At 44.2% G+C, this 12,672-nt stretch overlaps 1 protein-coding gene across 5 annotated transcripts in view; it reads right to left on the reverse strand.

Moving 5' to 3' along the window:
* The window catches only part of LOC140385838 (protein spire homolog 1-like), a 310,369-nt gene that overhangs the window by 241,950 nt on the left and 55,747 nt on the right, over positions 1-12,672 (reverse strand). For all 5 annotated transcript variants that reach the window (XM_072468412.1, XM_072468413.1, XM_072468414.1 and 2 more), the window contains exon 2: positions 9,890-9,924. In XM_072468412.1, the coding sequence (XP_072324513.1) occupies positions 9,890-9,924 (35 nt within the window). The remainder of the gene's footprint in view (positions 1-9,889; positions 9,925-12,672) is intronic.

Consider the following 12,672-nt stretch of genomic DNA (forward strand, 5'->3'; position numbering starts at 1 on the left):
GACGACAGTACGTTCCAAACCCATGACCTCTACCACCTAGAAGGACAAGGACTGCAGGTGCACGGGAACATCACCACCTGCAAGTTCCCCTCCAAGCCACTCACCATCCTGACTTGGAAATATATAATCATTCCTTTAGTGTCACTGTGTCAAAATCCTAGAACTCCCTCCCTAACAGCACACTGGTGCATCCGTATCACAAGCAGTGGTTCATGAAGGCAGCTCATCACACCCAGGAGGCACGGTTGCACTGTTGCTTCACAGCTTCAGTGTCCCAGGTTCGATACCCGGCTTGGGTCACTGTCTGTGCGGAGTCTGCACGTTCTCCCCGTGTCTGCGTGGGTTTCCTCCGGGTGCTCCGGTTTCCTCCCACAGTCCGAAGATGTGCAGGTTAGGTGGATTGGCCATGCTAAACTGCCCTTAGTGTCTAAAAATGGTTGGGTGGGGTTATTGGGTTAAGGGGATAGGGTGGAGCTATGAGCTTAAAGTCGGGTGCTCTTTCCAAGGGCCGGTGCAGATTCAATGGGTCGAATGGCCTCCTTCTGCACTATAAATTCTATGAGTGTATGATTCTCAAGGGCAATTAGTGATGGGCAATAAATCCTGACCTATCCAATAACACACACTTCTTCTGAAAAAAGAAGATTGTTAAAACCTAGGAAATAAAATAAATCCCAAAATTAAGATTTGATTAGAAAGAAGAGCCATTGTTAGAAATCAGTGCCATTCGATCCAAATTTAGCATCAGGCAATAAAGCCCAGGGTGCACCTGACCAGCATTAAAATCACTGCGACCGAACATAATGAGGCCCCTACCAGAATGCCTCAAGAAATGGTGTTCCATTTCTCTCAAAAAGAAAATGTTCAATTAATCCATGTTTCAGTTTCCAGCTTACTTCATACAGTCCAACATTTCAGAGCTGGTGTTGGACATTGCAGGAAAACTCTGGCATTTACAAACCTAAAACAAACAGGAAAATCCCCCTCACCAAAAAGAAAGAATTCTGCAATAAAATAACCTCCAATTTTAAAATAATTTCACTAATGCTGCAGCCAATGATGTGAGCATGACCAGCTGCAGATCTCCTAGATCTTAAAGCCATTGCCTCATTCACAGACTCTGAGGTATTGAATTCTTCAACGAAATGACAAGGAGGAGCGATGAGGGTAGTGCAGTGGATGTTGTATAAATTTTAGTCAGACATTTGACAAGGTCCCACGTGGCAGACTGGTCAAAAGAGTAAACGCCCATCGGATACAGGGTAATGTGGTGAATAGGATCCAAAATTGGCTTAGTAACAGGAAACAAAGGATAATTGCTGATGGCTGCCCATGCATTGGAGGCAGTGCAGAGGAGGTTCACTGTACTGATTCCAGAGATGAGGGGTTTGTCGTATGAAGAGAGATTGAGCAGTTTAGGCCTATGCGTTCTAGAATTTAGAAGAATGAGGGGAGATCAAATTGAGGTATACAAGATGATAAACGGTAGAGATATACTAGATATGGAATGGATGCTTCCTCTGGTGGGGGATTCCAGAACGAGAGGTCATAGGCTCAGGATAAGGGGGAGCAAACTTAAAACAGGGATAAGGAGAAGCTACTTCTCCCAAGGGGTTGTGAATCTGTGGAATTCACCACCCCAGAGTGCGGTGGATGCAGGGACAGTGAGTAAATTTAAGGAGGAGTTAGACAGATTTTTAATTGGTAATGGGTTGAAGGGTTATGGAGAACGGGCAGGATGGTGGGGGTGAGGTCACGATGATATTAGCCCTGATCGTGTTGAACGGTGGAGCAGACTCAAGAGGTTAAATTGCCTACTCCTGCTCCTAGTTCTGATATTCTAAGAAAGAACGATTCTGTATGATTTCACCATCCAGCTCTTGGTCTGCAGCCGCGTAGGTGGCAGCACAAATCTGGTGCTCTTGATTAATAAGGAGATTTCTTGATTAATATGGAGATCAGGAATAATGGGGAGAAGGCAGGATAATGGGGGTGAGGAATATATCAGCCATAATTGAATGGCAGAGCAGACTCGATGGGCCGAGTGGCCTAATTCTGCTCCTGAATCTTATGGCCTTGTGATCTTGCGAATGGAAAGCTATTTCAAGTGGTGTTCCACAGGACTTAGTGTTGTGGTCATTGTTGTTTATTTTATACATTAACGAGTTGGACATGGGGTTTTGGGGGGGGGGGGGCACGTTTGGGAAATTTGCAGGCGACACAGAAATTGGCCACGTAGAGGAAAGCTGTCAGCTCCAAATAGATGGGTTGGTGGAGAGGGCAGGAAAGTGGCAGATGGAGTGCAGCTCAGAAAAATGTGAGGTAATGCATTTCGGGAGGTTAAACAATAATTGGGAATATACTACGTGGGATAGATGAAGTACCATCTTGGTGTACAAGCGCACAGGTCCCTAAAAGTAGCAGTAAAGGTAGATACGGTTGTAAAGATGGCATATGGCGTGCCCTCCTTCAGTATAGAATACAAATGTAGGGATATAATGATGGAACTGTATAAGACACTGGTGAGGCCACAAATGGAGTACTGTGCTCAGTTCTGGTCACCACTTTACAGGAAGGATGTAATTTTTCTGGTGAGAGTGCAGAGAGGGTTTACTAGAATGTTGCCAAGGATGGAGAATTGAAGCTACGAGGAAGGAGTGGGGTGTTGTCCTTGGAACAGAGAAGGCGGAGGGGTGACATGATTGAGGTGTACAAAATTGTGAGGGGTAGTGATAGGAGGAACCTGTTTCCGTTGGCAGAAAGTTCAAAAACCAGGGTTCATAGATTTAAGCTAAGTGGCAGAAGGATTAACGGCGACATGAGGAAAATCTTTTTACACCGAGGGCGGTGGGTGTCTGGAATTCGCTGCCCGAGTGGGTGGTGGAGGCAGAGACCCTAAACTATTTTTAAAAGTGCCTGGATCTACACCTTAAGTTCTGTAAACTGCAGGGCTGTGGGCCGGGTACAGGAAAATGGGATTAGAAAGGGCACCTGGATGTCTTTGGGTCGGCATGGACAAGATGGGCTGAATGGCCCCCTTCTGTGCTGTATTATTGCTACAGTAATGTCAGATTTACTGAAGTAGGTTTGAATGGAGGGTGGGCAGCAAAGTGCAATTTGTTTACTGATGGAATGCTAAAAGAACACTCACATCGAACAAGTGCTGGTGTCAATGCCATTGCTACTGCTGGACCGATGCTGGCAGAATTGTCAGAGATCTTGCCCATGGTAAGATCAATGGATTTCACTTTATCCATTCAATCTCCAATTGAGATGCTGATTCTAAGGCTGGGTTTAAAAAAAAAAGGCCCAAATTTCCACGTGCACTAAAGCAGAAAATTAGCAGGGACCTCCACACAGAACTAACAATTTATATAACTTCAATTGTAATGGCCAGGGAATAAAGGCAATCCTGAACTCCCTTGCTTTCTCTCCGTAAGCAGAGTGTTTTAATTTTGTTAAAAGGCCGTATTGTAATTCTACAAGCTCTTGGTTTAAGGGGTCAGTATTTGAAGTGACTAGTAGCAAACTCCCTTCAGAGTTAAACCAGAAGTATTGTTCATTCATACATTCAAAGCCAGCGAATGGTCGCAATTCCATACAGACACACACACACAACATAAGATAGGAAAGAGGAGTTTTTACAACTACGAAAAACTTATCGGTGATTATTGTCGCATGTCCGGTGTTATTGACGAGCAGAGTGAACCAGAAAGTCGAGCAAGCGGGCAATGAAAACTGTCCCCTGCTGAATTGTTTGAACTTTTACTTTTTATTTCACATTCTCAGCATCTGCATTTTATTTTTATTGTGATGTTTATTTTAAAGCCATCTCTCTTCTGAGAATTCCGACCCACCTCACTAAAAAAAAAAAGATTATCTGCTCATGATCACATTGTTTGTGGGAGCTTGCTGCATGCAAATTGATTCCACATTCCCCTAGATTACAACAGGGACTGCATCTCAAAAGTGTTCTGGTGGCAGTAAAGCATTTTGGGAGATGATTGAAGGTGCTAAATAAATGCAAAAAACAAGGAAGGTTAATGTTGTTGCATACAAACTCTGCTATTCCACCCTCTCATAGCCCTAAACCTATACTTGAGGGTCATTACGTTTTTTATTTTAACTTCAGCATGTCTGTACAGCTTAATTATGACAATACCCGGTACCTGAAAAGTAAACTTGCATTTATGTAGCACCTTTTGAGACACTTCAAAGTGCTCATCAGCCAATGAACTATATTTTGAACTGAATCCACAGCTAGCTTCAGGCTGCATTCCCTGCAAAGACGTACGCCTTTGTGAAATTCGGTAAATCTTGCCTCCGCTGAATTCCAGCAATGGAAAAAATAATGATGTGATTTGCCAATCTCAACAGCCAATTAATATTCAGGAAAGGAACTCCCCTCCACACCCATACTCATTTCTCCAAAGTAATTCAGGCTTGTTCATTAAACGGTGTCAGATGTAGTTTCTAACTAGTGCTACTCCCATATAAAAGCTTGATGCATTCGGACTAAACACCTCTGAACTTGTTTTTAAACCACAGGCATTTATCTGCATCACACACTAAATTGAGGCTTAATTCCGACTCTAAAACTCTGCTTTCTGTAGATTATGTTGTTTGAAGGAGATGTTCAGTTTGGAATACAGGAAGATTCTGCAACACAAACCCAGTGAATTAATGGACAGAAAATCCAAATGCATGAGGGACGATTTTCCCATTCCCTACTCCAAGATTCACTGCAAAGCACTTGAAGCGCTTGCTATCTGCAATGGCCTAAAATCAGCTCCATTTCCAGATTCAGTTCATCAACTGAGGCCAGATGAACATCTCCAGGGGTTACCTATCCTACAGGATTGCCCGAGGCTCTGGGAATTAAAGACTCATGTCCAGGACACTCCTGAGAACACAGTTGGCAAGAAGGGCAGCACGGTGGTGCCGTGGTTAGCATTGCTGCCTCACGGCGCCGAGGTCCCAGGTTCGGTCCCGGCTCTGGGTCCGTGTGGAGTTTGCACATTCTCCCCGTGTTTGAGTGGGTTTCGCCCCCACAACCCAAAGGTGTGCAGTGTAGGTGGATTGGCCACGCTAAATTGCCCCTTAATTGGAAAAAATGAATTGGGTACTCTAAATTTATTTTTTAAAAGGCAGCGGCTCAAGGACAATTGGTAATGCGCTAGAAATGCTAGCTTTGACAATACGCTCACATCCTAAGAATGGCTAAGAAAAACTTAGGAGAACAATAAAACATTGTCGTGTTTCTTTGAATACATTTATCTATTAGCTATGAAAAATATCAGATTGAGGAAAGGGCTGTCTGACTGACAGTCAAGAACCATCCAGTTGGCTCTCCGATTGGTGGGGAAAGGTGTGTGACGTCAGGAGGGACATGTTAGGTGGTCAATGGCAACAGCGTGGGAGTGGGGCGCTGAGAGGGGCAAGGTCACCTCCAGGAGTATATCTGGTATAGCCCCACCCAACCCCCCTCCACAGTGCAGGATCACCCCTATCCAAAGCCCAGTGGTTGGAAACAGGGAGAAAAGTCAAGCACAGCTGCAGGCCCAAGGGATCTTCAACAGCTGGACTGTTACAAAATGCTGCCCTGATCACTTGCCATGCCAATCCCTAAACCTCCATCTGACTTACATTGGTTCCCATTACTAGTTAAGGGAAGGAGATGGCATGGTGATAATGTTATTGGACTAGTAATCCAGGAGCCCAGGCTAATGTTCTGGGGGAAAGGGTTCAAATCGCACTATGGCATCTAGTGGAATTTAAACTAAAGTAATAATCTGGATTTGAAAAGACAATCTTAGCAATGGTGGCCATGAATCAATTGTCATAAAAACCCATCTGGCTCATTAAGAGAAAATTAATTGACAAAAGCCATGTTAAATTGCCCATAGTGTCCAGGGGTGCGCAGGTTAGGTTACAGGGATTGGGCAGAGTTGGGTGGGCCTGGGTCCTTGGGAACAAAGCACAGGAAAGTTGGACTTCAGCCATATATGTGGGGGAAAGACTCTCAAATGCTGGAGCAAGTTACAACTTGGAAGTTAACGGAAAGTGACGGCAGGAAAATCTGTTCGGGGCATATGGGCAAGCTGCTGTTCAATCTCATTTTCAGTCTTAATTTCCAGTTTAAGACTCACATCAAGCTTTGCCAACATGCATTTTTAATATTAAATTGTCAAGGGATTCGCAGACAGAGGATCCAGGCCAAGGGAAATGCAGACAAGCAAACACGGACACCCTTCACACTGACCCAGGTTGTGTTATCGAAGAAATAAAATCCCCAGCTTTTGTTGGCCTAATTAGCAAGAATGTAATGGATAGGTGCAGCCTAACATAGATTATTTTTGCAACAAAATATCTTTGTAATGCGTATGTAATACACACACATTAAACATTAATGTATTTATGAATATATATATTTTCATCACACCATTGGAGGAGCACCTTGGGATGCTTTTCAATGCTCAAGGTTCTATATAAACACAAGTTGCTCGAATGCAAATATATGATTTTTTCACAATGGATAACTTCTTATAGAACAAGTGCAGCATTAATAACAGCTTAGGGTTAATCATTTGCCTATACATTGGCACAAAGCTTTTGAAGGAGCAGAACACAAGCCTCTTATAACCTGTGCCACCAGTGGGTGAGTCTGGTCACTTTTATCCACCGTTCAGGCAAACACACAGTGTTGGAAGTAAAAGTAATAAGCTCATTCTTCAACATCACAACCATCACGCCTGCTCTAAAATGTTACTTCCACCCTATTAGTCCCAAACAGATCGATCATTAATATTGCAGAATAAATTACGCACTAAATATCATTGGCAAGACAGATGCTGACAACAGTCTGGGGAATTCTGATGTCTATGTCACTCTCTAGAGACCTATACTTATAACTAACAGGAAAAGAAGCAAATCTAACAGAGCAAAGGTGGACGTTACATAGAATTAAATAGAGTCTGTAACACAAGGCAAACCGTGCAGCCCAACTGGTCTACACCAGAGTTCATGTTCCACTCAAACCTCCCATCCGTGAATCTCGTGAGATGTCTCAAGCGTCAAGAATCGCGCGAGAGGGGACGGCATGTGGCGCAGTGGTTAGCGCTGGAACTGCGACGCTGAGGACCCAGGTTTAAATCCCGGCCCTGGGTCACTGTCCGTGTGGAGTTTGCACATTCTCCCCATGTCTGCGTAGGTTTCACCCCCACAACCCAAAGATGTGCTGGTTAGGTGGATTGGCCACACTAAATTGCCCTTAATTGGAAAAGAAAAATAATTGGCTACTCTAAATTTCTTTTAAAAAAATAATCTCGCGAGAGGCCTTAAGCATCATGAATCTCGCGAGATTAACAGCCTCGTGGTGTCACCAAATCAGGTGCAATGAAACTGGTAAATCCCGCCCATGGGTTCCGATCACAAACTGGACTGGTTATATCAGCTATTCCGTGTCTTTTTTTCTATCAATGCTTCACCATATTACAGATTCTGAACAAAAATACCTTCCAAAACCAAAAAGCAGTTTTATTGCAAAAAATTATTTAACTTTAATTTTTAGAGTATGGGAATAAGTTTAAGCATTTCACTGTATGGTCACTATCTCAATTGCACCACATCGTTATATGTGCAATAAAATGTTCAATTCTCGGCCGGTGTCACTCATTCTAAAATATTTGCCTCCACATATTTTTCTCTGCGTAGTGACTAATGATCAAAAAACTGAATAATAAAATAACAAGAATGGAAAGTTTCACACGGAGATAAAAGCCAAGAGCGGGCCTGGGAAAATGCAAACTTTCTGGCAGCAGTCTTGTCTTTGCTCATGAAAAAGGAAATGGAAGACAAAGAATGTGTTAATGCTAACTCTGCCGACACACTCCACTGCTGCACACTCGTGCCACACGGGCAATCTTTAAACTGGCACAGAAAGACTTTGCATAGTTTTGTCCTAGTTGACTGGTAATTTATTGTTGCCATGATACAAGCAATATTGTGGCCTTACTGAATCACTGGAGTCAATTCTAACTGTTAGCCTGAAGGGATTGAGGGGACACCATTACATACGGTGCAGAGGCACGCTCACCAACCTGCTCTCAGCCGCAACTGTCTATTTGTTTTACAGCCCGTCACATAGCCTTACATATAACTCCAACTGTAGCCTGAATAACATCTTGTAAACGTTCACTGTTGTATAGGATATGCAGCATTGAAACTGGCCATCCCACCCAACCAGCCAATGCTGCACCTAAATCTATCATTGTAAACCTCGATTCCCTTCTCCTTCAAATGCTTGTCTAGCTTCCCCTCAAATGCATCTATCCTGGCAGCGAATTCCACATTCTCCAACTCTTTGGGCGGGGAATTTTCTTCTGAATTCCCTATTGGATTTCTTGCTGACTATCAAATACTGATGACTTCTAGTTGAAATGAAATGAAATGAAAATCGCTTATTGTCACAAGTAGGCTTCAAATGAAGTTACTGTGAAAAGCCCCTAGTCGCCACATTCCGGCGCCTGTTCGGGGAGGCTGTTACGGGAATCGAACCGTGCTGCTGGCCTGCCTTGGTCTGCTTTCAAAGCCAGCGATTTAGCCCTGTGCTAAACAGCCCCGTTATGCTCCTCCCCACAAGAGGAAACCTTTTCTCTGTATCCATTCTACTTAAAGGCCTCTATTTGGTTATCCATATTTTCAAAAGAGAAGAGACTCAGCAAGAGAATCCTTTCCCGATGCACTACCCACTTATTTCTTGTATCATCCTTGTAAATCTTACTTGTGCCCTCTGCAGTGACTCTTGGTCCTTTTTATAATTTAGCAACCAGAACTACACACAGGGCTCTATGAGCCCCTGGCTTTTAAATTATATATGCCTGGATTAAAAACCAAGGATCAGCATCTCTACTCTTCATAAGATCTGAAGATATATTTCCATTTCCTGAACTTCATTCCAAAATATATTATTCTTCTGCATCTGCCACCTATTTGCATCCTGTTAGCCCATCGCGCCTGAGCCAGTCAAAAACAACCACCTAAGTATTCTAATTTTCCAGCACTTCATCCGTAGCCTCGTGCGCCTTGGCATCGCAAGTGCACATCAAAATACTTCTTAAACGTTATGAGTGTTTCTGCCTCCACCGCCCTTTCAGGCAGTGAGTTCCAAACTCCCACCACCCTCTGGGCGAAAACGTGGTGGAGGAGGCAGTCCGCATTTGATCGGCGGTTGGATCTTCTGGTCCCACCGCTGTCAATGGGGGTTCTCCATGGGGCTGTTTAGCACAGGGCTAAATCGCTGGCTTTGAAAGCAGACCAAGACAGGCCAGCAGCACAGTTCAATTCCCGTAACAGCCTCCCCGAACAGGCGCCGGAATGTGGCGACTAGGGGCTTTTCACAGTAACTTCATTTGAAGCCTACTTGTGACAATAAGCGATTTTCATTTTCATTGTTCACACCATCCGCCGCTAGGGAACCCACGGCAGTGGGTCACCTCGACAGGACCAGAAGGTCCCACCAGGAGGGAGGGCTGGAAAATCCCATCCATGGAGCCAGGTCAGGTAACTAGAATTAGGATACAGATCAGGCATGTTGGTATAGGCTTGAGGGGCTGAATGGACTACTCTTGTTCCATGGTATACTAAGCAGCTGAGATGCCCATTAATGCTATCAAACCAAGTCAAAATTATCACTAATACTTCCATTTCCTCTTGACATGGTGCAAAGAAGTTCTCCCCTTTGAAATGGATTCACAAATCTGCACATCACCGACCATGGAGCAAGAATTGGAGTTTAGATATAATCAAGCTCAGAAAGGAAAGAGGAATAAACAATTATCAGCACATCCTTGCTTGCAGATGATAGTTGAGCATTTTAGCCATTGCTTACCTCTGGTTCTGTACACCGTCTTGTTTCTCCTTTATCTAGAAAGCAAAAACAAACATAATATAGATTTTGTTTCCCAACACATTGCAGCAACCAACAAGGCATAGCTTTTACTGCGCGCAACAGAGTTAAAAGCTGCAGCTAAAGCCAATCTACTGTACAATCCTTGCACACATGGTTGTTTACACCAGTCAATCCAATCACACTAGTTGCTTTGGAATCAAATCGCTTTGTTTAAAATCACAATTAACAATGACACTCTGCAGTTATGCAGTGGCTTCATCAAAAAGAGACAACGGCAAGGTACTTCACAAAGGCAAGCGGAAAAGAAATGAAGATGTGCCAAAGAAAGAGCTTAACACTGGGTGACCAGAAGCTTGCCTGAAGAGATGGGGTTTAAAAGGAGCTGGTGAGGCAGAGGGATGTACAGGAGGAATTTCACACTGTTGGACCGAGACAGCATGAGGTGTGAGCGTTCTAGAGACACGAGTCAGAAGAATCAAGATGATTTAATTCTTTCCAGCATGTGAGTGTCTCTGGCATGGCCAGCATTTATTGGCCATCCCTAATTTGAGAAAATGGTGATGAGCATCTTTCGTGAGCTGCTGCTGTCCCTTAGATGTAGGTATACCCAGAGTGCTGTTAGGGAGAGAGTTCCTGGGTTTTGACCCAGAGACAATGAAGGGACTTCGATACAGTTCCAAGTCAGGATGGTGGGTGGCTTGGAGGGAAACTTGCAGGTGGTGGTGTTCCCATGTGTCTGCTGCCCTTGAACGTCTAGGTGGTAATGTTTATAGGTTTAGACGGTACTGGCAAAGGAAGCTGGCAGTTGAGGGAGTGCATCTTGTAGATGGTAGACACTGCTGTCACTGTTGTTCATGGTTGAGGCAATGAATGTTTAAGATGAGGGTTGGGGTGCTGACCAAGTGGTCTGCTGGACAGTGTCGAGCTTCTGGAGTGTTGTTGGATTAACCCTCACCAGGAAAGTGGATTGTATTCTACCATGTTCCTAACTTGTGCCTTGTAGATGGTAAACAAGCTTTAGGGAGGGGAGTTACTTGCCTCAGAATTCCCAATCTTTGACTGTTCTTTGAACCACAGTTAAGTTTCTGGTCAATGGTAATCCCCAGGATGTTGATAGTGGGGGATTCAGTAATGTAATGCCATTGAATATCAAAGGGAGATGGTTAGATTCACTCTTATTGGAGATGATCATTGTCTGACACTTGTGTGATGTGAATGTTACTTGCTACTCGTCAGCCCAAGCATGGATATTGTCCAGGTCTTGCTGCATTGGGACATGGACTGCTTCAGTATGAGAGAAGTTGCAAATAGTGCTGAGCATTGTGCAATCATCTCCATTCGTCCCCAATTCTGACCTTATGATGGAGGGAAGGTCATCGATGAAGCAGCTGAACATGATTGGGCCTAGGACACTACCCTGAGAAACTCCTGCAGCAATGTCCTCGGACTAGGACAATTAGCCCCCGACAATCACAACCATCTTCCTTTGTGCCAGGCATGACTCGAACCAGTGGAAAGTTTCCCCCAATTTCCATTGACTTCAGTTTTGCTAGGGCTCCTTGATGTCACATTTGTTCAAGTGCTGTCTTGATGTCATGGGTAGTCACCTGCACCTCACCTCTTTTGTCCGTGTTTGGGCCAAGGCTGTAATGAGGTCATGAATTGAATGGTTTGGGGGGAACCAAACAGCAGGTTATTGCCTCGAACATGTCACTTGATAGCACTGTTGATGACCCCTCCCAACGTTTTAATAATGATCGAAAGTAGACTGGTGGGGCGGTAATTGACTGGGTTGGGTTTGTCCTGTTTCTTGTGTCCATGACACACTTGGGCAATTTTCTACATTGCTGGGTAGATGCCAGTGTTGCAGCTATACTGGAACAACTTGGTTAAGGGGACGGCTAGTTCTGGAGAACATGCCTCCAGTATGATTGCTGGAATGTTGTCAGGGCCCACAGCACAGTATCCAGTGCTTGCAGCCGTTTCTTGCTATTACATGGAGTGAATCAAATTTGGTTATAATTGGCACCTGTGTGATACTGAGGATCTCTGGAGGAGGCTAAGATGGGTTCTCCAATCAGCACCTCTGGCTGAAAATGGTTGCAAGTGCTTCAGCCTCAACTTTTACTCTCCCATCATTGAGAATGGGGATCTTTGTGGAGCCTCCTCCTTTAGTGAGTTGGTTTAATTGTCCAGCATTGGGAGTTGTTTAATTGTCCGCCTTAATGCACAGAGCATTCGCAATAAAGCAGATGAACTAATCACGCAAATAGATGTAAACGGGGTATGATCGGTATTACATAGCACCAATTGCACATAGAACATACAGAAGGAGGCCATTCGGCCCATCGAGTCTGCACCGACCCAGTTAAGCCCTCACTTCCACCCTATCCCCAGAAGACATTATGGAGACATGGCTGCAGGGTGACCAGGGATGAGAACTGAATGTCTAGGGGTGTTCAGTATTTAGGAAAGACAGACGAAAAGGAAAAAGTGGTGGAGTGGCAGTGCTGGTTAAAGAGGAAATTATCACAATAGTGAAGAAGGATATCAGTCCGACAATGTGGAATCTGTATGGGTAGAACTGAGAAACACCAAGGGGCAAAAAATGTTAGTGAGCTTTGTATACAGACCCCAAACTGCAGTGGTGATGTTGGGAATAGCATTAAACAGGAAATTAGAGACCCATGCGATAAAGGAACATCTGTAATTATGGGTGATTATAATCTGTACATAGATGGGGCAAATCAAATTAACCACAA

Source organism: Scyliorhinus torazame, chromosome 11 (genome assembly GCF_047496885.1).
Source record: "Scyliorhinus torazame isolate Kashiwa2021f chromosome 11, sScyTor2.1, whole genome shotgun sequence".
NCBI classification, from domain to species: domain Eukaryota; kingdom Metazoa; phylum Chordata; class Chondrichthyes; order Carcharhiniformes; family Scyliorhinidae; genus Scyliorhinus; species Scyliorhinus torazame.